Source organism: Rhamphochromis sp. 'chilingali' (assembly GCF_963969265.1).
Source record: "Rhamphochromis sp. 'chilingali' genome assembly, chromosome: 2".
NCBI classification, from domain to species: Eukaryota; Metazoa; Chordata; class Actinopteri; order Cichliformes; family Cichlidae; genus Rhamphochromis; species Rhamphochromis sp. 'chilingali'.
In genome coordinates, this window is record NC_137930.1 from 9,553,107 (window position 1) to 9,575,966 (window position 22,860).

The window sequence follows — 22,860 nt, forward strand, 5'->3', positions numbered from 1 at the left end:
GCTCTTTGCTGTGTGGATATTCTCCCTGGTTTCCTAAACCTTTGTCCAATCATGCTCAGCTCATTTCTGGCTTCTTTTTCTTTTCTCATTAATGGATTGGGTGATAAAGCATCCTGCCTGACAGCCTAAAAAAGGAGACTTAAAAGCAGAAGCAAGTCTTTTAAAACATGTATTCAAAGTTGTTGTTGTTGTTTTTTTTTTTTTTATTTCTTCATTTTTGATAACTTCAATTATTGGGATTAGTCAACTGTAAAATTCAAAGAAATTATGATGGTTCTGATATTCCACGTGTGGCTTTGTCACTTCCACTTAATCACCTTATTTCAAAGGTACATATTCTATACTTTTTAATTCTTTTTAAAATTTGCGGTAATTACTTTAATTTTGTTCTGTCCAGTCACTTTATTTTGCTATTTTGTAAACTTTTCATTAATGTATGTTTTTATTTCATACTTAAATTGTAACTGTAAATGTAATTAGTATTTCTCACACTTTGTCTTCGCACACAGTCGCCCGCTTGTGTTCAATTTATCACACATGTGCACAAAATGGCGCACTCTAGCCACAGAGCAGGGTGAGGACATGTTGATTATCAGGAGAAAAAGTCAACATACTTGTAATTTTAGTGCTTTTAAGCACTTATTATTTAAATTATTCAGTTGTGCTGGACCCTTCATACAAAAAGAGTGATATGCAGAACACTCTTTTATCGCAGCACTGCCATTCTGCTAAAAATGATATCACGTTAATCATGGCTTAATACTCCAATAACATTATTGTGACCGTTACCAAATGATGGAATTTATTAAGGATTCATGGGAAGTTTTAAACAACTGCATTCTATCTTGTGAAGTTAATGTCTCATATATTACATTTCATAGAATAAATTGTGGATTAAAAGATACACATTGTATAAAAAATAAAAAAAAGCAACTAATCATCATAACTGTGGCATTCATTATTTTTTCGAGTCCTCTCGTACTGATCTAGGTACACGCTAATTACATGTAGATAGCAACAAGTACAGTTTCTGCTTTAGCAACCAAAATAAACATTTGAACCAACAGTTCGTCAATAATGCCTCTCATAAACTGAGTAATGAGAGTAATGTTAGTGTGGCATTGAGAAAGTGGAGCATTGTTACAAACATCACGTTTACCGTTGAGTAGCAGTAAGTACGGAGAGTAATAAAGTTTTGTGTCACTGTGAGATCAGGAGGACAAGCATGTCTGGTCTTTACCTCAGCAAGTGCAGATGCCTGAACAGTCTGATACACATGCTTTCAGGGTAAAAACATACAAATACAACACTCCATGATGATAGCGGTGGTTCTGCTGTGTTTCAGATCAGTAGGCCATGCCACTTTGCTACTGGCTGACGTACTGAGCGCATCATCAAAGTCCAGTGCTCATCTTCTGAACTCTTCTCCTTCCCCACACTCAGCTGTCCGATCAGCTGTTTGGCTGATTTGCTTGTTGGGCGAGTTTCATATATAGAGACCAAAATTTTACACCGCTCCAGATGAAACTCTGGCAGGGAGAACAAGAGGACCTCATTGAAAACAGTCACCAGGCACCGAGCCACTGTAGAGCTTTTCTGGTACTTTAGCTTGAACTGATTGCACTGGACGCTGATCCTGGCATACAGGGCTGTGCAACACACACATACACAGATTACATGAATTTATAACCGTATGTGCATCAAAGCTGGCGTCTTTTTTGTGTGAAGGTGTCTTTTTTTAATTTACCTGCATTTGGGGATATCTCAGAAAGGACAGTTTTGACCTTTAGCAGGCCAACCTCCAGCCTCTGAGACGTGGGAAGAAATTTCAGGGACAAAAGCACCTCTCCAACAAGATCCTTTGGAGAACGCATCAGTATAATGTACATTTATGCACAGTTTAAAAAAAAAAAAGTGATATAGTTGCAGGCACAAACATAAATGACAGTATTCAGCAGGGCTAAAAATCACCACATAAGCACAAAATGTATTAAATGGCCACAGTCATAACTCAAAAGTATAACATCTTTTTCTTTTGTTTGATCTTAAATTAAAGAGGCAAAGGTCATCCTGTGGTTTCAGTTGCACTAGTGTTACAAATATATTTTTCTTTTCTTTGAGCAATTAAAAAAATATTACATGAATTATTATTGCCCCAATATAATAATTCATTATTATAGTAAGCTAGATGCTTAGACGGATGCCATGTTCAGTTATTGAAATATCATTGACAATAATGATGGCACCATACGATCCACAAATTACACAAACCAGTAAAAGTTAAACTAAATTTTCTGTGGAAAATAAAATTCTAGCTACACAAATGCACTCTTGGGTTCACCTGTGCAATTCTAAATTACTCCTAATATTTTGCCTCACTCGTGGTACATTAATGCTGTGGACAAAATATTAGGCATAGGTACTATAAACACTAACAAAAATGATTGCTTTTCTGAAAATGGAACAATTTTTGTGTGGACTATGAAGAAGGATTATATAGTTATAACAATGTACTCTATTATATTTTTACTATCATCTGTCACGTCTGTAAATGTCTGTTTAATTATTTCCATTTACACAATGAATATGGTAAATGGCCTGTATTTGTATAGCGCTTTTCTAGTCCATAGGACCCCAAAGCGCTTTACACTACATTCAGTCATCCACCCATTCACACACACATTCACACACTGGCGATAGCAAGCTACATTGTAGCCACAGCTGCCCTGGGGCGCACTGACAGAGGCGAGGCTGCCGGACACAGGCGCCACCGGGCCCTCTGACCACCACCAGTAGGCAAACATGGGGTTAGTATCTTGCCCAAGGATATTTGGCATGCAGCCAGGATGCAGCCTGGGATCGAACCACCGACCTTCTGATTAGTGGCTGACCTGCTCTGCCACCTGAGCTACAGCCACCCCGAATATTAGCTTTCATTTTTATTATTATGGCTAAATATAGTTATTATATAGTTTTATAATCATATTGACATACTCTGTATTTCACCTTTACATAACATCAACTACTTGAGATGCTACTGAAAGCCAGTCCTGTGTGCATGCTGTGTGTTGTGTGTGTGCGCCCCCTGCAGTACCTTCTGGGGTATCTTTAGATCCTCCTGTAGTTCCAGAGGGTAGGAGATGTTGAGCTGTCCTAAAGGAACCCTCACATCTCCTAACACTGTGTTTCTGGAGAATTTATCAAAGTCTCGTACCTGAGATGCATACAGACACCAAATGATTTACACCACAACAGATAAAAACATTTATCATTCATACTTTTTTCTCTCAACAAGTGAAAAGAGACTAAAGTACTGTAACATAGCTGTAGTGCTTATGGCTTTAAATTCTCTGGCCCTTGAAATGTGACAGCTAACATGCAAACTGCATGCATGATTTAATACAAGCAATACCGTTTGAGTCCTGAACAAATATTTTTTAAGAATGAGAGATATGTAGTGCAGAACCTCCATCCTTAGGTTGATATGATGAAGCTTTTCCTCTTGTAAAACACAGCTGAACTGGTCTCCAAATAAAGGGTTACAGCTGCCTTTCACAATGCGAGTACGCCACTCCTGCAGTACTGTCCACAGAACAGGCGACAAGCCTTCCCCCTAAGAGGATCACACCAGTAATTTATGACACCTTTGTCTTTAGTACAGAGATGCTGTGCTGAATGAAAACTCAAAGACAGCGTGGATTGTATTTTTTAAATATGTATCAAGAAAAGGAAGAAAATAAGTTCACGGAAAATAATAATACGACAAACTTACCTCTTCATCTTTAAAGCCCTCGACTTCTACAGCCTCTGATCCAGCCCACATGAGCAGTATTTTAACAAATGGTTGGAGGGTTCGGCTCTCACTCTGTTCCAAAAGCCCCTCCACCTGCAGCACGGTGACCACCAGACGTGACTGCATCTGATCATAGTAGACGGAGAATCGTAATGATCCATCCACCTGATACGGGAGGATATGTTAGGAAAGACCCAAAGACTGTAGTTGATTTTGCCTGAAACTGTGTCATCAGTCATTTACTGTTAATCTTATTTTGTGAGGATTGATGGGACATTTTTTTAATGATGTTTAAATTTCTGTTACATACTCAAATAGGAAAAGAATTAGGAAAAGAATGTAAAATTAAATTCAGCCTGCTTATCTTTTAGTCAACCTGATTCATCCTGAATATCTAAACAGATGCCAGAAGGATTTACAGGACATTTAGCTCAGAGATCTTTGGTTGACAGAAGATGAATCCTAATGACTGTGGTGAGGTGCTTCTACAGCCAGAGAAATGAGTCTGCACATGTATCTGTGAGCATAAGTTTAATTCATGCAAAAGTGCAAGGGTATCTGTATGCATACTTACACTGCATTTTTTAACTTGTCTCTCTATAAACTCACTCTTGGCGCCACCATGTGGTTATGTTTATGGTTTACTAGTAAGAGAGCAGCTTGTAGCGTTTACCTAAACGTTGGCATCTCTATTTAATGATAGGAAAATCTCAATTTTACACCACTTAATTAATCTGACAGCTTTATTTAGCAGACTTTAAATAAAAAAAAGTGATACATTCATAACATATTTTAAAAAGCTGTGCATAATTGGTGCTCATTGCCGGATGTTGCTGGTGTTGTTTTATGAATCTTTAAGTTTTGGATCTTTAAATAACTGTAGAAACACCAACAGAGCAACACTGCACTAAATGAATATACTTCCTGTTTTGTCTCTCATTAATAATTTCACTGGACCTTGGGTTTCTGTCTGTCCAAAATAAAATATATAAACTGGATAAAATACCAGTTTTACCTTTTGAATAGTTGCCTGCTCTTCTTTGTCTCCAGCTGCCTCGGTGGATGCTAAGGAGGGAAACGAGGGCTGAGACAGGTAGCGACTCAGTCTGTAGGCCTCTGTGCTGACATCCTCCAGCTGCAGGCACACACAAATGGGCACTATTTACCCAGGAATTAAGAAAGAAAGCAGGCTAGTTGTATAAGCCTTTATAACACAGAGCACAATTAATTTTTAAGCCTCTACTCTTTAAAGACTCACATCTATCGAGGAAATACTTAGATATTTCACATGTACACGCTGTCATGATGGATCTGGTTTCATGTACATAGCAGTCAAGGGTATTAATTTATAACTGTCCTTAGACTAGAGTCCTTCACTTGCATCATAGTTGTTATTGCCTGCTCTATCACAAAGGTGCTCAAGGTGATTTAGATGTAGTAGCTTCAGCTTGTAATACTACATTAAAATGCTGCCTACATTCAGGTTTACATCTGTGGTCCTCAATTTTCATCACTCTTAATTTAGCTATCATTTGCCGTTGTTCTAACACTCTACATGGAAGTTTTTACACTCAGCAGAACTTTTCCTGACACGGGTCAGTCATGTGGTATGAAGCAAACAGCAGACTATCCAAATAAACTGCCCGACTTCTCAAACACATCCACACAAACACCCCACCCAGCCTGTGGTTTACTTATCTGCCTTCTGTCTGACAGTCCTCTAAAACAGTCCTTAGTAAAGTTACATGCTAAATGCTGACTTCTGTGGTACAAAATATATTAAAACTCTTAATTGTGTGGTATTTATATCATCCTGTTTTACTAATTTCCTACTGAAAATTCTCATGTTTAAGTAAATTGGCATTACCTGATTACACCGTGAATCTACAATTTTCAGAAAAATTCACTTCATTTTTTTTAAGCAGTCCTAAATATTTCCTGCATTTCTCACCAATTCTGTTCCAGAATCTTAACATGTAACTCAATAACTGTGTCCAAAAGAAATTAGCAGCAATATATTACATTTCAGAGATTCACCTTGTTCAGATGCACAAATCCCAAGTATCAACTGAAAGACAGCAGATTCCTCGAAGCAGGATTTTCTCTTAACCTGGTTTATACAGTCTGGTCAAGACCATGTGCACATTAGTGCTCAATTGTGAAAACGTTTCCTCTTACTTTGGTACTTGGAGCTCCTGAGTAGTTTCCTGTTGTCGTTGGCCCTTCGTCTGAATACAGCAAATCATTATGCCCTATCGCAGAAAACAGACACAACCATACATTTAATAATTTGTGTCACAGTCCCTCTGGCTTGTCAATATGCACTACACTGAGTATTACTGTAATTCCTACTCACCTGCATCTTGCTGGGTGTATGTAGTGTATTTCTCTGTGCAGAATCTGTAGATCTGCCAGGCTAAGATGCCCAGAGCCAGCAGTAGGAGAATGATGGAGATACCCAGAATGCAGTATTTGACCACATCAGAAAATGGCATTCTCAGCTCTCCAGCTTTTGAAAACAGCTCCATAGGAGCTGGGTAGTCTATAAGAGTCACCATGGCTTTCTGCGGCCATGTGGTCTGCACATACCTCTGCAATACAGGAACACAGAGCATGTGAGGACCATAGCTGGGTGGATTAAAGGACCTGCTAATAGCAGGTATGTAATGTAATGTATTTAAAAAAATATACAGTGCTTAAAAAAATTATTAGACTACTATCCATGTAATGCCACAGTGAATTAAACTAACATTAATGTTTAATCCATCAGCACTATAATCAAAATTATTATTATTGTTGTTATCCACAAGTTTTCAAATTTGCTGTTACAAAAAAGCCGGAAAAAATAGTAAAGCATGTTGCTTTTTAAAAAAAAATTAAGATTCCAACAATACATTATTTCTGATGTTAACCAACAGTGGAATTTACAAAAATATTCAGCACTGATTTTGAAATGATCATCTAGTTAGGAAGAATCAATTAATGTCGATTAATCTATTACAGTTTCAGATCGCATGTGTATGACAATATAAAGTTTGAAGATGTTACTTGGACACTTGGGAACTGGATTAAAAAAAAAATCTATTCTCATATTTTTAGACTAATAGCTAATAATACGTATCAACACATTATTAAAATATAGCAAAGGACACTCAGTGACAGATCATTGACCAATAATTAAAATCTCGGCTGGTCTTTTGGTCATTGGTCTTTTTCGCTGAAAACTTTTTGGTAAAAGTAAAAAACAAACAAACCCATTAACTGCACTCTCCTCAAAGAGAAAATCAAACAAGCATTGCAGGGAAAAACAATGTTCTAGTTGTTGGTGACTGTTGTTATAACTTGGCCTAACTAATTGAATCCACAGTCCAGTTTTGAGGCACGGAACTTGGATTGAATGCACATAATATATAATAATAAAGCACAAATGAGTCTAGACATATATCAGCTTAACTACTGTTTTCCTTCATGTTGAATGTAGTAAAGCAGAGCCTGATGAACATTTTTCTACAACTTTCTTAGTATGAAAGTATGAAAAAAATATCATTTTTCTTCTAAAGCTGTTATATACAGTTAGTGGCATTAACAAAGTTTTACACCTGTACCTTTACCAAAAATTCCAGACATGTGCACACTAAATACCTACCAAATGTCCAAACGCCCTGGTATTATCTGAGCGTTCCCTCAGGTAAAGAAAAACAGTACAGCTGTATCTCTTTTCTAAAAAATGCTTAACTCCTATCAGAAATAGTTTCGTCAAAGAGCACTGGACCTGCTCTGTGCAACATGACAGAAAACGTAGTACCTAATGTTTCTATTAAGACAAAGTAAAAATCTAAGGCAATTTTACAATGTGTTGCTAGGTCACAGAATTTAAAAGGACAGGTAAAAGGTAAAAACAGACATACACTTCACTACTGCACAGACCTTCTGTTGCTGCTTGAATCGTGGCTAAAATTGCTTTAAGGACAGTTAAATATTTACCTGTGATAAGTTAAAAACTGAGGTCTCCTTTTTCTTCTTTCCTTTTCCTGTGCTATAAATCCATTGTGTGCGCACTTACATCTCCACAGAAACAAAAGAACTTCTCTGCAAAGAGAAATTCAAACTAGTACCTTATCATGTAACTGTTGCTCCTACTTTGGTCACTCTACACTCACACACTCACACACAGACACACACACACACACACACGCGCACACACATAGACACACACCCTCCCTCTCTCTCTCTCTTTCACCTAACACATGACTATCAACACACCATTCTGGGCAGACTGGTTTGATTAGATACGAATTACATTTCAGAGAGCTTAGCTCAGTGTGACCTGATCCCAACCTCTCTTCTTCATAAAGATTCCTTTGCAGGCCTGTTAACTGAATGTTCAGGTTAGATACTTCAGAAGTGAATTATTGAAACTTGGAAAATAAGCATTTTCTAAGTTGCATGTTCAGTTACAGCTCTGCTTTATCATCTCTGTGGCCAAGCTGGCTGCAGATACAGGTGTTATAAAATGACAGTGGTAACGTACTTTCAACAGCTTAAAGGTCAGCCAGGATCATGCCCTGTTTGTCTTAAAACACTTCCCTTGAAATTGTCTTGCTGAATGGTCACCTAATATGTTGCAGGACTGCTTGCTGACAGCAAGGCCTGCAAATGGGAAAAGGAAATGTATGTAAAAATTGGCCTATCAAGTAACACTTAAGACAGGTAAAGTGTTTTTAGAAAAATGAGAAAGAAAACCTTGATGACTAAGCTTTCTCATTTCCTTGTCACTCTCAGAATTAACATTGCTTTTATTTTGCAACTTTTAAAAACCCAGTCAAAGAACTACTTCATGAAACTTACACTGAAACTTAAAACGTCACACAGGGAACTTCATATTACATGACCATTGCATTGTGGGCATGAGTCATGAGTTTTCTTCTTCAACACTGTGATATGGATGAAAGGTGTCTTCTGATCAAAGTGCAAAACAATGGAGGCACAGTTTGGTTTTGGGTTAAGACTCTCACAGAAGTGATGCAAAGAGGGCTGGGGTCAGGGTTAAGGCTGTCTTCTTGTCATCCACAGAAGACAGCATGTCAAAAGCAAAGTAAATACAAAAAGCTAAGCTGCAGACATCGTTATGTGAAAGTGAGACTGATGTCATAAAAAACAGAAAGACTTTTGATAGAGTTGTTCTTTATTAGCAAAAATAAGAGCTTTGCTTTTGGCAGTAAGGACACCAGGGGGCTATAGAGACATTTTGGCTTCATTTTTGGAGAACTGTTGTGCCATCCAGCTGCGTAGTGGTTAGACTACACGCCTTTGGAACAGAGGATCGCAAGTTCGATTCCTGCCTGGGGCGTCTGTATCCAGTAAGGGTCTAGACCCCCTATGCTAAGCAAGCCTACCGCAGACATGAGCGAGACAGATAAATATGAAGGCATGCCGGCTCGGACGTCGCCCGGATCAACAAGGTCCGCGTCAGGTGTTGAGGAACCAGGGCACCCTGACGAAAAGTGGGCTACTGGAACAAGAAGGCATCGGTGGGCAAGAGACGAAAACAGGGCGTTGTTGGAATGCTACTACGCAAGTAACCCCGGCGGAAGGGGCTACATGAATAGGGTGAGGGACCTATGGATTCTTCGATACCCAACATCCACAATGACAGCGAAACAACTAGTAGCTCAGTGTTCCAACATTCAAAAGAAGGGACTGCTCTCACAGCTAGAGATTGACGAGGTACAACACAAATGCTAAGGCAAGGAGGAGTCAGGACACCAGGTCAGGGGGGAGATATCATCACCCCCACCCGAGATTGGGTACATAGCCCCAAGTGCGATAGGAGAAGGATCGTTGAGTGCGAGAGGAACTGACCTGAAAAAAAGGATCATGGCCAAGCTTGAAACCTGGATCCCCCGTAGCCGGTTACCAAGATTACGTGAAGTACCCTCAGAAGGTCTGCTAGATGATGTTAATGCAGCACTATGGACAATACCTACAACCACGATTACCGACACTAACAAGCTGATCTACAATACGGCAACAGTGATCAGTGAGATGCTTGGCTACAAGTTGAACAGCCACAAGGGGCAGTACCCTCCATGGAGAAGGAGGCTAGAGGGCAAGATCAAAGTAGCACGGAGGGAGGTTAGCCAACTAACAGAGTTGCAGAAAGGTGCGACAAAGAAGGTGCATAAGAAATACAGCAAGCTGTCCATACCTGAGGCCTTGGAAACTGCCAAGCAAAGACTCACAGCCTTGGCCAGCCGCTTGAGGAGGTACACCAGAGAGATAGAAGGTAGGAGAAAAAACCAGCTGTTCTCCACAGAACCAGCAAAGGTGTACTCTCAGTGGCAAGGGAACAATAATAATAAGAGAACAGCACCACCAAGGCTGGAGACGGAGCAATACTGGAAGAGCATATGGGAGAAGGACGCAACCCATAACGGCAATGCTCAGTGGCTAGTGGATCTGAGGGCAGACCACAGCGACCTCCCTGAACAGGGCACAGTGGCAGATATCCAAGAAAGGGTCTCCAGTATGAAGAGTTGGACAGCACCAGGGCCCGACATGGTTCACGCCTACTGGCTAAAGAAGCTGACTGCACTCCATGAGTGTCTGGCAGCACAAATGAACCAGCTGCTAGCTAACGAGAGACACCCGGAATGGCTAACCGAAGGTCGGACGGTCCTGATCCCCAAGGGACCGGTCCCCTCCAACTACCAACCAATAACCTGCCTCAGTACTACATGGAAGCTCCTGTCAGGCATCATATCGGCTAAGATGAACAGGCACATGGGTCAATACATGAGCGGGACACAGAAAGGAATTGGCAAGAATACCAGAGGCGCAAAACACCAGCTACTGGCAGACAGAACAGTCAGCCGAGACTGCAAGACCAAACTGACCAACCTGTGCACGGTTTGGATTAATTACAAGAAGGCCCCACAGCTAGATACTGGAATGCCTAGAATTGTACAAGATCAATGGGACCCTAAGAGCCTTCATCGGGAACTCAATGGGGATGTGGCGTACAACACTAGAGGCCAACTCCAAGCCCATAGCACAAGTCACCATCAAGTGCGGGATCTACCAAGGAGATGCTCTGTCCCCACTGCTGTTCTGCATAGGCCTGAACCTCCTCAGTGAGATCATTAACAAGACTGGCTACGGATACCGACTACGGAACGGAGCAGTTGTCAGCCACCTCCTGTACATGGATGACATCAAGCTGTATGCCAAGAGTGAACGAGACATTGATTCACTGATCCACACTACCAGGCTATACAGCAATGACATTGGAATGTTGTTCGGACTGGAGAAGTGTAGTCGGATGGTAACAAAGAGAGGGAAGGTAGTCAGAACTGAGGGGATTGAACTACCAGAAGGCAAAATTGCAGACATAGAGGACAGTTACAAGTACTTGGGGATCCCGCAGGCGAATGGGAACCATGAAGAGGCCGCTAGAAAAGCTGCAACCACCAAGTACCTGCAGAGGGTCAGGCAAGTCCTGAGGAGTCAGCTGAATGGTAAGAACAAGATCCGGGCCATCAACACGTACGCCCTGCCCGTGATCAGGTACCCTGCTGGGGTAATAGGCTGGCCAAAGGAGGAGATAGAAGCCACTGACATAAAGACAAGAAAGCTCCTTACCATGCATGGAGGGTTTCACCCCAAGTCCAGCACCCCGAGGCTGTACGCTAAGCGGAAGGAAGGGGGCCGGGGACTGGTGAGTGTCAGCACCACAGTCCAGGATGAGACAACGAACATCCAAGAATACATTGGGAAGATGGCCCCAACTGACCGAGTGCTCAGTGAATACCTCAGGCAGCAGAAACCCAAGAAAGAGGAGGGAGACGAGGAACCATCATGGAAGGACAGGCCCCTGCACGGTATGTACCACCGGCAGATAGAGGAGGTGGCTGATATCCAGAAATCCTACCAGTGGCTGGATAAAGCTGGACTGAAAGACAGCACAGAGGCACTAATCATGGCAGCACAAGAACAAGCTCTGAGTACAAGATCCATAGAGGCTGGGGTCTATCACATCAGGCAAGACCCCAGGTGCAGGCTGTGTAAAGATGCCCCAGAGACAATCCAGCACATAACAGCAGGGTGCAAGATACTAGCAGGCAAGGCATACATGGAACGCCATAACCAAGTGGCCGGCATAGTGTACAGGAACATCTGTGCCGAGTATAACCTGGAAGTCCCGAGGTCAAAATGGGAGATGCCCCCAAGGGTGGTGGAGAATGACCGAGCTAAGATCCTGTGGGACTTCCAGATACAGATGGACAAAATGGTGGTGGCTAACCAACCACTTGGTTAGCCAAGCCACTTGGTGGTGGTATGGACATAGCCATACCACCACTATGTCCGTTGGTCCGGCTAACCAACGGACATAGTGGTGGTAGACAAACAGAAGAAGATGGCCATAGTGATCGATGTAGCGGTTCCGAATGACAGCAATATCAGGAAGAAGGAACACGAGAAGCTGGAGAAATACCAAGGGCTCAGAGAAGAGCTCGAGAGGATGTGGAGGTTGAAGGTAACGGTGGTCCCCGTGGTAATCGGAGCACTAGGTGCGGTGACTCCCAAGCTAGGCGAGTGGCTCCAGCAGATCCCGGGAATACCATCGGAGATCTCTGTCCAGAAGAGCGCAGTCCTGGGAACAGCTAAGATACTGCGCAGGACCCTCAAGCTCCCAGGCCTCTGGTAGAGGACCCGAGCTTGAAGGATAGGTTGAAGGTGCTGGGTGTTTTGTTTTTTATATATATATATATATATATATATATATATATATATATATATATATATATATATATATATATATATATATATATATATATATATATATATATACACACACACACACATATACATATATCACTGACTTGCAGCTTGTTGTGTTTGAGGATATATGACTGACTTTAATTATTAAACATTCGCACATAAATAAGTGACGTCATATTCAGTACTTTTAACAGTTCACTCTTCGGCCGCTCCATCTTATTAGGGAAATTCCATATACATAAATGTAAATTTCAAAACTCAACCCCATCATTTAATTTGTTTTTGATTGAAATTGAATATTACTTAAACTCTCTTACATTAAATTCCAATAAAAAAGGTTTATCATTGATTGAAATTCATTCAGAAATGTTTAAGGAATGAGCTGTCACAAGTTTCAAGTACAAAGTTGTTATGAAGTCTGTCACATTCCCCCCCTTTTTTTCTTTTCTATCCTTTATTTATTTATCCTTATTTCATTGTACTGTATATTGTTACTCTTATTTGCCTTGTATGTCTACTGTACAAACTGAACTGGAATGACTGACTGTTCGCTTTATAAGTTCAATAAAGTTTGAAAAAAAAAAAAAACCTCTTCGGCTGCTCCCTTCTGCCGTATTTTGCGGCAAAATTATCCACACCCACCGTCGCGCTAAGAATTGTGGGATATATGGGACCACGAAGCGTGCACCGGACCACGCTTGATATTTGGGGAAATCGACGGCGCATTTGGAGTATGCATTTGAAGTACACTTCGAATTGGGACAGCCGTCGTTGCGTGGCGGTGACATAACCGCACTTGAAATTCAAATTCAAATTCAAATTTTATTTGTCACGTACACAGTCATACACAGTACCATATGTAGTGAAATGCTTGGACAACTGCTCGTGACCTAAAGAAAAGAAAAGGAAAAGGCTATGAATAAGATAGGAAATAAATATGAAAAATTAAAAAGGGTAAATTTAACTAGGGAGGAATAAAATATAAATTAAGGTTAAAAATGAAGTAACTGTACAACACAAATTAGAATGAAGGGTAAATTTAACTGGGAAAGATTAAGAAAATATATAAATTAAAGTTGAAAATAAAATAACTGTACAACAAAATACACAATATAGAACTATATAAGAATGTATGAAGAAATATAAATAAATATATACACAATAACAGCAGCTGTACAAGTATTAACTGGAAATGAAGAATATAATGTCCAGTGTTGTGCAATCCACATTATGAAATGCGTACTTCAAGCGTGCAGACCCTGAATTGGGACAGAGCCCAGGCCTCGAGGGCCGGTGTCCTGCAGATTTTAGATGTGTCCTTGATCCAACACAGCTTATTTAAAAGGCTAAATGACCTTCTCAACATGTCTTGAAGTTCTCCAGAGGCCTGGTAATGAACTAATCATTTTATTCAGGTCTGTTTACCCAGGGTGATGGAGATGTATGAAGATCGGTGGGGTCAGAAGTAGGGTGCCAAGAGAGCATGTACTTTTACAACCTTTTCCCACATTCTTTGTAGCTGTTAATGTTTTTTAATTCCCTATTGGGGTTGCAATGGTATGAGAATTTCTAGGTGCAATAACTAACGGCATTGTGGACTTCAATTGTTACACCTTTATTTTTGCAAAGCTAAATCCACTAAAATGTCTACAAGCACACTCAACATGCAAAGGACTGAAACTGGGTCACAGCTTCTTTGAAGGTCTTTTTGCCAGTGTCCTAATTTTTGTATGTATTGGAGTTGAATCTTAAAAACACTGTCACACATTTTTAAAATAACTATTCAACTAAATAAACAATCACTTGTGGCCATATTTGCTATTGTGGAACAACAGGTATCTCCTAGGAATAAAAAATAGCCAAAAATTACATTTGCCACTTTGAACTGGATTCTCTCAATGACTGAGGGAAGTAATGCATCATCTTAAACTCAAGAAACTAAGTAGATAAATCGAGACAACCTAAAACTCAATGGACTATATTAAAACTAACATTTACATCCATTTCCACTACTTAAACAGTGGCACCCATATATAAACTTAGCATTCTTAATGGTATTGATGAATGTTATCGCTTCTGTCCTAGTCTTAGGAACTCATTGCAGTCTACAGAATAACTGTTTTGTGCATTTGCCTGTCTGTTTTTGTGGTGTCATTTGCTTTATGTGTTTAGAAAATTATACAAAAAAAAAACCCCTGAAGAAATGAACATCATCCTTTCACCTCATTTCAGTTTCTAAATAAATATTATTTACAATAACTCTTTAAGGAATAAACCAAAAGACAGTTTTGTTTTAGTAAATTATTTATTAGAACTGAAAATTGAAACAAATTTTTAAAGCAAATATGTGTAAAAAGACTTCCGTCTTTTTACAGTCTCCCACTGGAGCAAACAAAATACGGGGAAAATAAATTAACAAACCCTACTTCTTTTGAAGCAATACAAACAGGAAAGGTGCACTAGCTTGACCTATTCTCCAAGAAACCAAGATGACTATGAGCAAATTAAATTCTCTATCCTAATACGAAATATTATCATACGGCTGTTAAACATCATACCATGGTTTAAGGGCAAATCTGCGAACTGCTGCTAACCTAGTCCCTATGTAGTCAAAGGAGCTTGCAAAGAAAGCTTGCAAAGATGACCTGGATGACTGAGAACCTTCACAGACATAGTCCCTATGTAGGATATTTTATTGGTTATCTGTTGTACATGTAATCATTGTGAAGACACTGGTGGACTGAGAACCGATTTGCACCACGGCTGGTGTTATTTCACAGCAAGACAATCCAAAAGCCTATATAAGCCCCCCAAAATACACAGCAGGCCCACCCTGAGCGATGAAAAGTTTATGGAGTTTGTGCTAACATTTGTAAAATCTAGTCTGTGATTTTCTCTTACTAACACAACATGCGCTTCCCTGACCGCAGGGCTCAGTGCACTTTTTGAAGGGGACAGAGCAAAATGGTTTGGAAAAAGCTCTAGTAGATACGCTCCTATAAAGTGGCATGCAGCACAATCAAAGCCGTAGATACATTCATTCTTGCATAGTTAGAGTAAAAGTAATAACCATTAGGATGAGTTAAGAATTCTCAGTCCTTCTCATAACTGATGGACATCAAGTTCACCAAGGTATCTGCTCTCCTGTAAAGTTCAGAAATGAGCCATGGTCCTTTTCAGTTAGCCCTCCAATCACAGACAACATGAAAGAAATACTATCCTCGGGACTCAGTGGAGCCTGGAAAGAGATGGAGAGAACAGAAAAGCAAATGAAACACACGCTTCTGTCATGATCCCAGGTCTGTTCTCAGGGTATTTGTGTGTTTTTGAGTGTTATTCAAATTCATTCTTGTTTATTATAAGGCTAGGTCTCTCTTTGGGTCTCTTTTATAACATCTACATTTTCAGGTTTCACGTCTTTTACTTAGCATTTTCAGTCTTTAGTTCACAGTTTGAGTTTCTATTTGTATTAGAGTTTATTTGATTCCTCAGTGTCTCCCTCCATCTTATTGTCCTGAGTTAAGTTCACTCAGATTTACTTTATAAGTTTCTATTTTACTTCACTAATCACACTCTTTGTGTATTGTTTGTAGTTTAACCTCCTCATTTACCTTGACTGTGCTCAGCTGTGTTTCGCTTCTCTTACGTTTCTGCTCTCCTCATTACTTCATGTTTATTTTTAGCCCCAGTTTGCCTGTGTTCTTTGTTGCATCATAATGTGTTTTAACCATCCATCCATCCATCTTCTTCCGCTTATCCGGGGCTGGGTCGCGGGGGCAGCAGCCCAAGCAGAAAAGCCCACCTCCTCCAGCTTGTCTGGGGGAACACCATGGCATTCCCAGGCCAGCCGAGAGATATAATCTCTCCAGCGTGTCCTGGATCTGCCCCGGGATATGCTGGCAACTGTTGCTTTTATTTTTGTGCGTTTTGTATTTTGTATTTTACACTCTTTTGGGGTTTTTTTTGTTAAACCAATAGGCTTTTGTTATTTTGGATCTGGACTTGGTATAGTTACAAGCAGCAGCTTATATTTGAGTCCTTTTAACTACTATAGTCCAATCCATGACATGTTTTTACACACACACACACACACACACACACACACACACACACACACACACACACACACACACACACACACACACACACACACACCATTTACGGTATATATCACAGTGGTATAGCCCGTTCATAAGTCCAATGCATTCTCTCTTCCTTCCTCATCAATTATGCGTATCTTAAAGTCATTCAGAGCAGGCCCTTACCTCTGACCCCCCCATGTCAGTGCGTACCCAGCCAGGGTGTATAGCCATACAGAGAATCCCATCTGGCTCTAGGTCTACAGCCATGCAGCGACTAACCATGTTTAGTGCACTCTAAAATGACAAGCACAAACAGATTACCATGAAACACAAAGAAAATGAATTTCACCTTGACCCCTCTTTTCATACTCACATCACAGTACAGTTAACCCAAGTTAAGTGATGTCCCTTAGCAGTCTGTTACTTTTTATTATGCAGTATTCTCTAATAACTCTTCTTTCCTTTAACCTGGAAGTTGCTGGGAGCTCCTGCTAGCTGCTAATAGCCAATAATTACTGTTCTGAATGTTTTGTGCAACTCCACATGGTCCACACACCTATAACAGCAATATTAATGTGAAATACTCACAGCTTAAATAAACTGTAATTATTCTTTAAATCACAGTAACAATACCTTGGATGTCCTGTAGGGGTACCATTTGAAGTTGTTGGCCCTCTCACCCCAAGTGAGCTCCACAGAGCCCAGCAGTGAGGTCATGTTAATAACCGCTGCCCTCTGGATTCCCATTGTAGCTGAGCCTCCTGCCCCTCCTCTGGATGCAGCTTTTTTTAGAAGAGGCAGATAAGCCTGGCAGAAAAAAGAAGACACACACATTATAGCTGGAAGCAGCAATAAAGTCACAGTTTATGAATGGTTTAAAATTATTTAAAAAAACATGCTGATTATTATACTTTTAACATTTTAAATATGAACTTGTCAGACTGACACATTTCACACTGTATGTCTTTAGAGATGACGCTAGTGCTGCCCTCTGGTGGCAGCATTTCCATGGAGTGGGCAAAAAGCCACAATTCTCCACACACACTTTTTCAATTCTCTCAAACTTTACTGATGCTACTGAAATATTCTGCTTTTATTTAATTATTATTTTTTACTTTAAAAAAAATCAAAACAAAAAAAGCAAAAAGCAAAAATCAACAAGTTGAAGCAGAGATCAACGATGGGTCTCCAAAAAAAACTAATAATACAGTCAGACAGCTTCAAACTGCTTGATTCTCCACAAAGCAACTGTTTAAAAACAAGCATTTTTAGGACAAATGAGAGATACACCCTTTTAGGGTTTTTATAGGTTAAAACAAGTTTTTCCTCAAATTACTGATTAATCATTCAGTCATTAAAACTCTCTGGAAGAAACAAAAAACAAACAAAGACCTAAGATGACATTTTCAGTTTTGTTACAATCTGAAGTGTAATTATCTCCCAAAACCTGCAGAGAGGGCCGAGAAGCAGTTGTCTGCTCTAAAGTGTGTGATGTAGTGTTGATTTAAAACCACATTTACAACTTTGCAGACGGTGATTATAGAAGACGTCCGGGCAGCAATTTGGCCTTGCACAGTTGCAGAAAGGGCTCTTTAACAGAAGCAAACTGTGTGTCAGGAACAATCTGCCATGCTTCTGATCAGTGCCTGAGTTTTACCAGCACAGGAGGCTTACTCTGTAGTCCACCCTAAAATCAGCGGCCGACAAAATAATTGACTTTTAATTAATATTTATGGCATTCAGTCTGCCCCAGACAACAGGGTTTTGTTACTTCTGTCCATCAAGGTCGTGTCTTTATGTTGGCTTCCAGCACTGAGGAACTGAAACACTCATGGGTCCTGCTTGCGGCGACTGAGGAAAACAGAACGCTGCACTCTTTTCTTTTGGTTATTTCACTGTCTGATGATGCAAGATGTTCCAAATAAAACTTTTTTAGAGCTACTAAGTAGCTGATTCAAAGCACAGAAGGTGGCAAGAGGCACACAATATATAAATAAAATTTACCTTAGTGATCATTAGAGGAGCCACAGTGTTGGTGTGGAAGTTTTCTATCATCATCTCGGCGGTAACAGAATGAAAGTCGGCCACCACTTTGATGCCCGCATTGTTGATCAGGCAGTTCAGACCTTCTTCTTGCACCAGCTTGCTCACCTCTTCTACAGACTTCTCTATGCTCTCCTGGTTCACTACGTCTAGTAAAGAGACATAAACTAATCAAAGCTGAAAAAAAAAATCATGCAACACTCGCAGCAACAAGAAATTGGGGGCTAAAGAACCATAAAAGGACAAGGTGATCATGAAATGTGGCTCAGATCTTAAATACAATGAATTGCATTAAGCCATGTGTTTGGCTGATAAGATATTTACAATAACAAGCAGTTCAATGGGTGTATCTAAAAAAGTGGCCGATGGCCTGTCATAAAGACTGTGACTTTGTGTTTTAATTTTTCCTAAATTTTTTCTGTCTAAACACAGAAAACAATGTTCTTCTCAGTCTTACCCAAAGTGATTATGTGGATGTTGGGATGCTTCTCCGCCAGTTCTTGAAGTTCCTGTAGGTCAAAAGCACAGTTGGATAGTGGTGAGGGAGGATGTCTTGATCCTGTTTCTTTCTTTTTTTTTTTTTTTGCCTGTCCCGTTTGGCTCTTTTGCCATCAGAATTGTTGTCTAAAGGCGAAGAAAGATGCCCAACGGATTTACTTTACCAAATTGACCATCCCAGCCTTGCCGTAATGGTCCATTTGATTCACCTTTTATTGTTTATTTTATTTTCATTTGCTGAATACGGGACAGACTTGACTGGGGGAAAGAAGGGGAGAAAGAAAGAGGGAAAGAAAAACAGCTGAGAAGAGGGACGGGGGAGAAGGGCAAAAACCAAAAACCAACAGAATAAGCAGAAAAAAAAATGCATATATCGATCACCTGGATCACCTGCTGAGAAAGAAAAAAGAAAACAAGCAGAAGAAAACGAGAGTAATAGAATAAACAACATCACAATGATATATGGGAATATGACAGTAAATACTAAATATTAAACATTATTGTGCAGCACGTAAGATCAACAGAACACAGTGTGCTTTGAGGTAGGAGCCAAAAAGGGTGTAGTTTGTGTGTGTGATCACCCGTGTGTACACCTGTGAGCATGGATGCACTTGTTTTTTTTTTTTTTAAAAGGTTCCTTCATGTAATGATCTGCTAGAGGGTGTGGGGGGGCCACTGCCCCGTCCACCAGGGCATGAAGCAGGTATGGAGGAGATCAAAACTCCATTCATCCAGAGGCCCCCAGAACACAAGAGACCAAGGAAGACCAACAGAGGGGCAGCCGCGCCACTGTCCCAGAAAGAGCTGAGGAGAGTCCCAGATGAGGGGTCACTCAGCAGCCGTGGAGCAGAAGCCAGGGGGGTTGCAGTGACGCGCCCGTGAGCTCCGCCGGCAGCCAGCTGTGCCTGAGTGACCGAGCCCCAGGCCGAGGGGCCGGGGGCACCCCACCCCTGAAGTGGCCCGAGCGAGCCCCAGGCTCCAGGCCCCGATAAGCGGCCGCCAAGGAGTGAGCCGGAGTATACCTGGACGCCCATCCCCGGACACAAAGAACCACCAACGCACCGATGTCTGAGGGAGTCCGCCACCGGCAGGGGAAGTGGTGGGGGGAGATAGGCCTCCAAACCTTGGAGGGCCTGAGATGTCCCCAGAGAGGTGGCGTCTGATACCCAACCTGACATATAGACACAGAAATACAGGCACACACAGATACAAACATCCATTCCCACCCTCATGCTCTCATATGCACTTACTCCACACTCAACCAACGTGGAGACAGACATGAAGAGACACTGTACACACGATCACACTCCCCAAGCGTACTCTACGAACCGGGTCTAGGTACCCTTGCCCCTGGAGGGGGGAACTGCACCCAGACCCAGGTGGTGTTACCCTTTTCCCTGCGGTGGGGAGAAGCAGACCGCCCCGACTCCGCAGCAGCAGGGAGGCCCCACACTCCAGACGGCCAACTCCTCCTCCTAGCCCCCCACTCCAGCAGGCCGCAGAGAACGGGGGTGAGAGAAGACTCCAAACCTCCCTCCACCCGCTCATTGTAGTGTTGATGCATGTGTGGATCCTGTTTATTTCTAAATAAATAAAATGGTAAATGGCCTGTATTTGTATAGCGCTTTACTAGTCCCTAAGGACCCCAAAGCGCTTCACACAACCAGTCATCCACCCATTCACACACACATTCACACACTGGTTAACATTTCTATGTTAACTGAGGGGCGTACTACAAACCAAGCTCACGATAGCCAGGGTCTGTTTGTGTTAGCTGCCTCAAGAAAACCTTACCGGCTGTGCATATTTTCTGATGCAAAAGACCAATTTCCAATTATTAGCGGCACTTACAGCAATGTGACAAATACACAGGTTGTTTATGCAAATTGCATTTCTTCCTCAGAAAATCCATAATCACACTCAGAGCATATTGTCAAGAAAAGTGAAAATGTATAAATTTCAAACCACCACCTTTGTGACATTTAAAATTCAGACTCAACATGACTTGCTAAATTATAAATCCTGCTTCATAGTACAGCCCTCTGGTGACCATCAGTGTTTGCTCAAAGGAGGAGAATAACTGGCCAGTGTACTTTTTTCCTTACTTGAATGTCAACATGTTTGCCTTGTCAGTGGAGTGTTGTTTGAACATGTCACCTAAAAGAAATTTTGCTGTATTTTTAATGCTGCATAAAGACACAAAGGCTGCTGATAGGATAAGGATACAAAAGCATAATGACAAGTAACACAATGCGAGATCCCAACCAGACTAGCTCTCTCTCACGCACAGATTCCACTATAACATACAGGCCACTGTAATTTCCGATTATGTTACCCATGTATACTGAGATTGTTTTATATTAACAAACTCCAAAAATTTAGCTAAAAATAAAATAGAATTTAATTCACGTGGTAAGGACCCTACAATAAAATAAACAAAACCCCAACAACCAGAAGATGCCTTTTGGGCGTGCACTTAGCAACAGTGGGAAGGAAAAGCAGACTTTTAACAGGAAGACAGGGAGCCATCAGCCATGACCATTTTGGGGTCAAAATTACCATGATATTCACGCCCATGATAGGTGTATGGAAACTTCTAGGATGATCTTTTACTCAAACACTTTAAACATGGATCAGCGCTGGCGGAAACAAATCTTTATTTAGCCTTTATCCTACACATGACAATGTTTGAAATAATCTTAAATTTAACACATCTTTATTAAGAACATATTTTAATTTAAATTGTGGGTTTTTAAAGAAAAGATCAATATAGTGTACATCACTTTTTTCTTATAGTTTTACTAAAATATGACATCTTGTTCAATAAATACCTAACCTCTTCTTTTACTTTACGAATAAGTTGTAAAACTTATACGAAATGTTCATTTTTAGCGGGGTTTTTTTTAACCAATTCATACTTTTTGGAAGATATTTTTCTATTTCTATTTTTTTTTTTAACGAAGGGGGGGAATTATTCCGTTTCAACGTGTTATATTCACGCGTCTGCACAGATGAGTCAAATACGCATGCGCCGACGGATTACTTAAATGCGACCAAAGCGACATTCACTGAAATACGAAGAATCGCTGTTTGACTATTCTCGGGAGTTAACATACACACTTGTATTATCCAAATAGCTGTCTTTGGAGTGGTCCATCAGCTTTATTCCATTATTGCTACGCCATCAATGCGCACACCGAGTTTCGTGTTGGTGTTTACCTGTGCGTTACCAGGGTTTCTGCACGTGGCTATTATCTTTCCAGGTGAAAACTGTCCACTTGCCAGACTGTCCACTAACTGCAGCCCGAGGCCCCGGCTGGCTCCAGTAATCAGCACAGAGCCGCATTTTTTAAAATTCATAGCAGCACTCATGGCGGACTGTATATGTCCCTGTGCGCGAGCTCTTAGATAATCTGCAGGCGTCACGCGACTCCTCCAGCAGGGGGAAGGCTTGCTCTACTGGGGCTTGCGCTTCTTAGTTTCATTAAATTGCCATCCTTGTAAGTTTCATTACTGCCTCCTTCTGGTTTTAGTTCTTCATTGCAGCCCACTGTTGTCACATAATTGCTGCTGTTACTTCAGTTGCTCTAAAAACTTAAATATGCAAAAAGTCACGCATGGCTCCACTCTCTTCTCTGCCCACAGTTTTTGGACACTGGATAT

At 40.9% G+C, this 22,860-nt stretch overlaps 2 protein-coding genes across 2 annotated transcripts; both read right to left on the reverse strand.

The window, feature by feature from the left end:
- Nucleotides 1–723: 723 nt before the first annotated feature.
- syt19 (synaptotagmin XIX) lies at nucleotides 724–7,942 on the reverse strand. The gene is made up of 9 exons (XM_080875225.1): nucleotides 7,778–7,942; nucleotides 6,150–6,384; nucleotides 5,972–6,045; nucleotides 4,809–4,928; nucleotides 3,773–3,958; nucleotides 3,467–3,613; nucleotides 3,095–3,214; nucleotides 1,748–1,859; nucleotides 724–1,649 (listed from the first exon to the last, which is right to left on the reverse strand). The coding sequence occupies exons 2-9, from the start codon at nucleotides 6,349–6,351 to the stop codon at nucleotides 1,342–1,344; spliced, it is 1,269 nt and encodes a 422-aa protein (XP_080731351.1). The 5' UTR covers nucleotides 6,352–6,384; nucleotides 7,778–7,942; the 3' UTR covers nucleotides 724–1,341.
- A 6,953-nt stretch (nucleotides 7,943–14,895) lies between these two features.
- Nucleotides 14,896–22,623, reverse strand: LOC308392048 (C-signal). Its single transcript, XM_080874895.1, has 6 exons — nucleotides 22,417–22,623; nucleotides 19,157–19,208; nucleotides 18,661–18,848; nucleotides 17,290–17,463; nucleotides 16,840–16,950; nucleotides 14,896–15,812 (listed from the first exon to the last, which is right to left on the reverse strand). Exons 1-6 carry the CDS (start codon nucleotides 22,567–22,569, stop codon nucleotides 15,699–15,701), a joined length of 792 nt encoding a protein of 263 aa, XP_080731021.1. The 5' UTR covers nucleotides 22,570–22,623; the 3' UTR covers nucleotides 14,896–15,698.
- Nucleotides 22,624–22,860: the final 237 nt, after the last annotated feature.